The sequence below is a fragment of the Hypomesus nipponensis genome, chromosome 11 (assembly GCF_054491055.1).
Source record: "Hypomesus nipponensis isolate SF chromosome 11, ASM5449105v1, whole genome shotgun sequence".
Taxonomy (NCBI): Eukaryota; Metazoa; Chordata; class Actinopteri; order Osmeriformes; family Osmeridae; genus Hypomesus; species Hypomesus nipponensis.
Genome location: NC_140371.1, coordinates 11,294,835 through 11,302,236, shown reverse-complemented (window position 1 = coordinate 11,302,236; position 7,402 = coordinate 11,294,835). Strand labels below are relative to the sequence as shown.

General features: G+C 37.2%; 1 protein-coding gene across 1 annotated transcript; it reads left to right on the top strand.

The window, feature by feature from the left end:
• The first annotated feature begins 1,893 nt into the window (after nt 1-1,893).
• Nucleotides 1,894-4,949, top strand: LOC146268083 (tetraspanin-19). Its single transcript, XM_084667223.1, has 8 exons — nt 1,894-1,989; nt 2,427-2,505; nt 2,974-3,083; nt 3,182-3,256; nt 3,468-3,569; nt 3,915-4,097; nt 4,302-4,385; nt 4,472-4,949. Exons 1-8 carry the CDS (start codon nt 1,924-1,926, stop codon nt 4,853-4,855), a joined length of 1,083 nt encoding a protein of 360 aa, XP_084523349.1. The 5' UTR covers nt 1,894-1,923; the 3' UTR covers nt 4,856-4,949.
• The last annotated feature ends 2,453 nt before the right edge of the window (nt 4,950-7,402 follow it).

Sequence of the window (7,402 nt, the reverse complement as noted above, 5' to 3'; positions counted from 1 at the left end):
CAGGAGACCAACAATACTCTGAAAAGTGATATTAATTACATCAATAAAATGACAAACAAAATATTTTAAGGAGTTGGCAGCAAAGAAACTAGGTGGACCTCCCAGCACATAGGGGAGGTGGAAACACTGCTAGTATAGTTATAAGACCAAGTTGCTTCAAAGAATAAGTGATCAGATAAACAGTTGTGATTGGTCCTACCAAATTCTGGTCGGAGGGAAATCTGTTGGGAGAGTGGCCAGATCCATCATGGCCACTGATTAATCAAGTCCCCATGCTAGTTGCACACAGGTTCAGTGTATAGAAATTAGGACAAGTATTCTTTCATTTACATTTAGTCATTTAGCAGGCGCTCTTATCCAGAGCGACTTACACTTAGCGACTTACACAGTACAGGGCCATTCCCCCGAGGCAAGTAGGGTGAAGTGGGACACAACCCAAGGACACAACGTCATCTGACTCGGCCAGGAATCGAACTGGCAACCTTCAGATTACTAGCCGATTCCCTCACCGTTCAGCCACTTAACTCCCTTCTTTCTCTCACACCTAAGCCTTAATTGCACACATAGTGAGTGCGTCCAGAATTACACTTTTACATCTAACTTTTACACCTGGTTATTAACACTATTACATAATTTTTACGGACTGTGCGTAACATTTCGAAGCAAACCTCATGTACAACTGCATTTAACTCTGATTTATTGGATGGAAATATGGATGTGAAAGTTGAGAAAAGCTCAACTTTGGGTTTCCATGCGGATAAGTATGACCAACAAGAACACAGATATTTTAGAAGTTCTGAACAGTAGCCTATCTGCACAAACGTCTGGAGTATTTTCCCATATCCTGCTGAAACAACCCCACTTTAAACACTGATTGAGTTCAAAATATAGTCAGGTGCAGGGGCATTGTTAGACCCTTTTTACTGGGGCACGTGCCCCAGTATAAATCTGCTGTGCCCCAGTAAAATCTAAAGTTTGAGTTTTAACAATTTACTTTATTAGTAAGTGCCTTAATTTAGATTGATAATCCCGGAAAAAATAAACTCAGTGCCAAATAGCCACTGCAGCACGCAAAGAAGTCCAGGTGTCGGACTTGGCACACAAGTCAGAATTGAGGTAGGTTAAGAAAACATTACAAAACTAAAGATAGTTTCTAATTGATAGGCCTACCGATCATCTTATTTTGACTAAAACATAACATATTTAATGAAGCTCAAAAAAACTGTATTTGCGCTCAAATTAATGTGAAATAATGTGTGCGCTCGCATTAACTATTGATGTCCCTGCCAAAGCTGACATCAAACTTGCATCCTTGAACTGTTGTATAGTGGGTTAAGCAAGGGGAGTTTCTATAGCCTAGTAGTGCATTGTGCACAGCAAGCTTGAAAGAAAAAAAACATAGATATGGATAGGGTTCTGTGCCCCAGTAGAGTTTATGTCTAACAACGCCTCTCGTCAGGTGATAGTTCAGGATCATGCAATCTCTTAATTCATACTATTGTGACGTAGGCAGCCATGTCAGTGTTGCCTAGCGTCTTTGTCTAAAGTTAATGATTATAAAAACAATAAGGAACTGAACTCTGTTCCATGGTGATTTCAAGACTACTCAACTCTAGCGTGTTTTGAGCCAGTATTCACACCAATATTGATTGAAAATTGCTGTAAACCTTTCCAGTAGGAGTACATGAAGAGAATTGTGAAAGCAGATGATTTAACTGTCAAGTTCCTGGTAGAGAAGCAGAACACAGCACAGACAAAGCTTCTGACAACATACAGGTAAACCAGAACTCACCAAACACTTACAAAGAGACACACACTTAACAAATGTACATGCTCATTTACTAAATAGCCTGTGTGTATTTGTATGTGTCTGATTGATGTACCAACAAGACATTTTATCACAGAGAAGACAACTAAATAACCATGAAGGTGGAAGACAAGTTACACTTATTGAAATTCTTCTCAGCCATTTTCAACACCTTTTTTGGGGTAAGATAAACAGCCTACCTTACTAGTGCTTACAAAGTTCTGTAGTAGCTTGTAAATAAAATACTCCTTAATTGGGTCTTTTGGAGGTTCAAGAAAATCTATCGGGTCAGGTAAAAAGTTTAATAATGTAAACTACTCATTTCAGTTGATAGACTCATGGGTTTATTTCATTGGACCATTTGAAACACTATTTTGGAAGCATCACAAGTCAACAAAGACAAATACTCTACCATTTAGTTGATACTTAGAGGAAGGTTTGGAGTTTAACCCTCCTAAAAGGTGTATAGAATTTAGACACAATTTCAGGAGTACAAAATTAGGCACACGAGTATAATAGCTGCCTTTGTTGCTGTAAAAGATAAGTTGTGCTTATTCTCCTTCTGATTATCTTTGTCTGATTGTGCAACATTTAACAAGCCTATTCTTTATCCTCATAGATTCTGGGTGTCAGTATATTTGGATGTGCAGTGTGGATTTTGTTTGATACAGGAAGTTTTGTGGCTGTCCTCAAATCTGGTAGGAATGTCTCTTCTTTAAGACAATTATAAAAACAATTATTTTAAAAGATTACGGGAGTAATTCCAGGATGGTGAGGTGCCCCAATGGCTCCCTGGGTAAAGTGAGTTACAGACAGGGTGAAGCCCTAATGCACCAACTCAGGTTCAAGGGTCATTTTTTGCATGTCTTCCCCTCTCCCCTACGTTTTGTCTATTCTCTATTTCTGTAAGAAAAAAACGAATAAAAAAAAGACATGTTATATATATATATATATATATATATATATATATATACGTATATATATATATATATATATATATATATATATATATATATATATATATATATATATATATATACACACACAGGACAGATGTTATTCAATCTTTTTTTCTTTTTTTTTCATGTGGCTAAATAAAGTGCTAAATTATGGTTAATGTAACCAAATAAAATGTGTAACTGTATGTGTGTGTCTGTGTGTGATAGACGTGAAGACATTTGCTGGATGTCTGTTCGTCGTTGGCCTCGTGGCAACCTCTGTGAGTGTAGTAGGTTGTGCAGGTGCTCAAATGGAGAACAGATGCCTGTTAGTACTGGTGAGTGACTCAAATGTTGACAAATATATTTTCTCTTGGGATCATTTAATTCCAGCAGTGATTATGAAAACTTGATCATTATTTTGTCTGTCTCTAAGGACACAATCTTCCTCATCTGCATTGTTCTTGGCCAAGTATTTGTCACAGTCCTTCTACTACTCAACCAAGAGAAAGTAAGTCCAGTGCCATATTCAGTTTGACTAATAGCAAAGATTCAGTAGGTTACGGTAATAATTGCTGAAGCCACCCACATTGAAAAGTAGGGATGTCTGAAGGATATTAACATATTCTCCAGCTATGCATGAAAGAAAAACATGCTTTTACCAATTTTGGCATTCTGTTACAAAATGACACAGCATGGTCTGACGGATTTGTCTTTCTCAGGTAGAAAATATACTGACTAACAAAGTGGATGCAATCATTTCTGAATATGGAAATGACACCTCTGGACTACAATGGAAACTTCTAGATAATGTGCAGCACTATGTAAGTACAGCCTGACAGCGAAAGATGTAACTTCACAAACATGAATGATAAAGTATAGCATAATGTAACAGGATCTGGGCCTCATTCTCGTTATTGTAAATCATGAGTACATCCTACTTTGTCAACTTAATTATTCACCGGGCCATCAAATTACATCATCATTTATCATTATGATTTATGTAAAATCTGAAGGACAGTTCTATATATATACATACAGTTTGATGTGGCAATACATCAATATTATTTGTAATGTGTTTTGAAGGATTACTACCCTGAAATAATGATAATATCAATGTATGTTATAATATGTAGTACGTATCAAGGTTGTTGTTTCTGTTTTTAAAGGGGCAGTGCTGTGGTAGAGAGAGCCATGCTGATTGGATGAAAAACGTCATCATATCGAATCTGAATTCAAGTTTGTTCAATTTATCGGGGGTGTTTCCATGTTCCTGCTTTTATTCCTCTGACTGCCCCATCCTCGCAAACAATATAACACTTTTTGGAATAGGATCATCACACTATACAGAGGTATCATTCCAGAATAGCTTTCTCTCTTACATTACATACATATATTTCTCTCGGACAGTTCTCTTATTGATAAGATGATATACAGTTTCGCAGTCTACTAATCTACTTTATTAATATACTAATACAATGTATTGGTGCAGTTTGTACATTTTGACACTGAAAATTACTTTGAAATGCATGTTAACAGAATCTTTATTGAATCAGGGCTGTCAAAACAAGATACAGAATTGGCTGAAAGAGAACATTTTTGCAATACTGGGCATTGACCTTGGCCTCCTACTTATTCAGGTACAGTACCAACCATAAGCTTGTTTAAACCATCTCATGCAATGAGTGAATCTCTAGTCTCAGTGTGAATCTCTTTTTTTCCTTAGGTGTTACAGTTTGTCGTGGCAGTGTATCTGTTCCAGAATGTTGGTCTTAAATCCAGACTGAAACATGCTTGTCAGTTGGTCCGCTCAGAAGAGATCCCAGAACCAAGTAACAACTCCCCAGAACCCGACCATGGCTACCCAGAACCCAACCATGGCTACCCAGAACCCAACCTTGGGTACCCAGAACCCAACCTTGGCTACCCAGAACCCAACCTTGGGTACCCAGAACCCAACCTTGGCTACCCAGAACCCAACCTTGGCAGGTCCAATCTAGGCTACCCTGAGACTAACTATGCCTACTCAGACCAAAACCAAGCAGTACAGAACTATGCCCACCTAGAACCAACTATAACCTACCAAAATCCAAACCAAGTGAGGTTTTAGGGTTGAATTATATACAATTATTCCATAAGTCATTCAAAATTAGCAAAATTCACATACACCATGGTACTGCCCAACATTAAAACATTCATATTAAGTGGCTCTGTGTATATGTTCACTTTGAGGATGTAGAACACATGTTCATTGCTTATATAAAGGCCCTATCTATATAAATAAATACATAACAAATGTATACATGAGTAGGGAAAAACGATTACCATTTCTTGACCTACTGTTCTACATTACACACTGCTCATCTTCAAAATTGTCTCACTGATATGAAAAACCTAAACATACATCCTTGTAAAGCAAATTACCCAAAATGCTTTATACAAGTATGTGATTTTGCTTTTACAGTGAAGGCGGATTTTAATCTACATTTACATTTACATTTATTCATTTAGCAGACGCTTTTATCCAAAGCGACTTCCAAGAGAGAGCTTTACAAAAGAGCATAGGTCACTGAACATAACAACGAGATAGTCCCAAACATTGCAAGCAGCCAAAACATGAAGCATACATTGTGAAAAAGCTAAACAAGTGCCAAAAGGGAAGACCCATAAGAGCATGTAGTTATACAAGTTACAGATAAAACAACATGAACCACAAAAGTGCAGGACTGTACCTGTAAAAGAACAATCAACAGTAAAATATTACACAGCAACTACAAGACTTAACTTCGTTATATCTAACCTACAATAGCAACAAGTCACTCAATAAGAGTCGTAGTGATCCTGGAGGAAACTAACAAATCCAGCCAAGCATTCTTAAGTGCCGTTGTACTCCCGTTGTAATCTCTTGTTTTGTTTCATTGAACAAGGGACCTTTTAGAAAATACCTCAGGTATAAGAGGTATTAGATATTGCAGCCTGAGGACAATTCACTGTAGGGGTAACAGTTTAAAGGAAAAGACTAAAGCACGACACAGCTGCCAGTGGCATCTTTACAAATAAAATGCTTAGTCTTGTGCATAGCATGCATAGTCTTTTCAATACAACTCATGCTGGGTCACCAACACTAACTTAACCAACATAACAACATAACAACCAACTGCAACAACATGAGCTTAACTTTCTTGTAACTGTATTAAACCCAGTTCTTCACTGGGTTGTAAATGAACAAATTGTATTTTCTGTGGTTGGTGTCCTTAAAATACTGTGTTCCTTTCTCCACTAGAGAGTGCTGTAAGCTTTCCTTTCACAATGCTTCTGAAGTTTCCCTTACGTTGACAGAAGATGGCGCTGTCATTTGTTTACATGTCAAGAAACACTGATAACACAGTTCACCTTCATTACCTACTCTGTGTATTCCCTTTATGAACATTTTATATCAAAACAATTACCATTTACAGCCCTCTGTGCAAGTAAAACAACAAAAATCCAGACCACTCATCACTACACCAAATGTTAACGTTATACACATTCTTGTTCAATCTATGAATAGGTCCTACTTTTACAATGAAAGGTTTTATCACATGTTGCTTTTCGTTTTGTATACCTCCTTCACTCTACCTTTGTTCAAAAGCCTTACAGAAAATCTCAAAGAAGTGGTTTTCTGAAATATTTATCTAACTACATCATTACAACACTATTTAACCCATGTGTTGTTGTAGAGAAACACAAGGCTCTGACTTGACTGGCACATGAAGGTCAGCCCCCTCTATACTGATGTAATAATAAATGTATGTAAATGACCTGTGCTGACCAGATAGAACAAGATTTGACCAGCCTAATCCTGAGCAGCGACTCATTCCAAATCTTGCACGTGTAGCAGTGAATTCCAATGCCTTAGCAAGACTGATACTCAACTGCTGTTGACAGAAATTAAAATACGCTGTAAACTCTATTCAAGACCGAATTATGCATTTCCTTGAGGTTATGAATTCACTTAACTTCCTCTATTATCCAAGACAAATCGATATTAGGATTAGGAAGAGCCTTTCACCCCTTAGGCAGGTCCAAAAAGTTAGGTGGTGTCACTGAACTGCAACTGTGTAAATGTTTTTTTTTTTAAATAAGAAATATGTAGGGTTTTTGAATTAGTACGGTACGTTAGGACAATTTAAGAAATAATTGTGCTGTATTTATTGTTCCAACAATATGGCTTAATGTTGACCAGTCAAACAGACCAGCAGTTCCATATTGTCCATACCAGGTAGCCTACAGGTAACAGACCACACTGGGTGTTGGGACTATTTTAAGATTTGTAATTGCAGAAAATCAGATGACCTTCTGAAATGTGAGTTGTTTTGCTTGTTTTTTTGTTTTGTTTTAAGTAGGGCGTTCTCAGAGGTTGATATACACACACAATCAAAGTCAGAAAGAACACAATTTCATTAGACTGTGTATGGATCTAAACTAAAGGCCAGATGCTTGGTAACTGAACCTCATTTAAAACAGACTGAAGCACACAAACATTAAAACACATGGTCAGCAGATTACTTACCTGTTTAGACACAATGTTATTTTAGATTTACAGCACATCATACAACCCAAATGATCAGTGATACTATGTTGCTGGGTAAAGTATAGGTTGTCCTTCGAAACCCTT

Bases quoted from the DNA above. Each gene is read 5' to 3' on its own strand.
- LOC146268083 (XM_084667223.1), top strand. From the start codon at position 1,924: ATGAAGGTGGAAGACAAGTTACACTTATTGAAATTCTTCTCAGCCATT. The intron at 1,990-2,426 runs GTAAGATAAACA...TTATCCTCATAG, and splicing joins TTTTCAACACCTTTTTTGGG to ATTCTGGGTGTCAGTATATT. The intron at 3,570-3,914 runs GTAAGTACAGCC...CTGTTTTTAAAG, and splicing joins TAGATAATGTGCAGCACTAT to GGGCAGTGCTGTGGTAGAGA.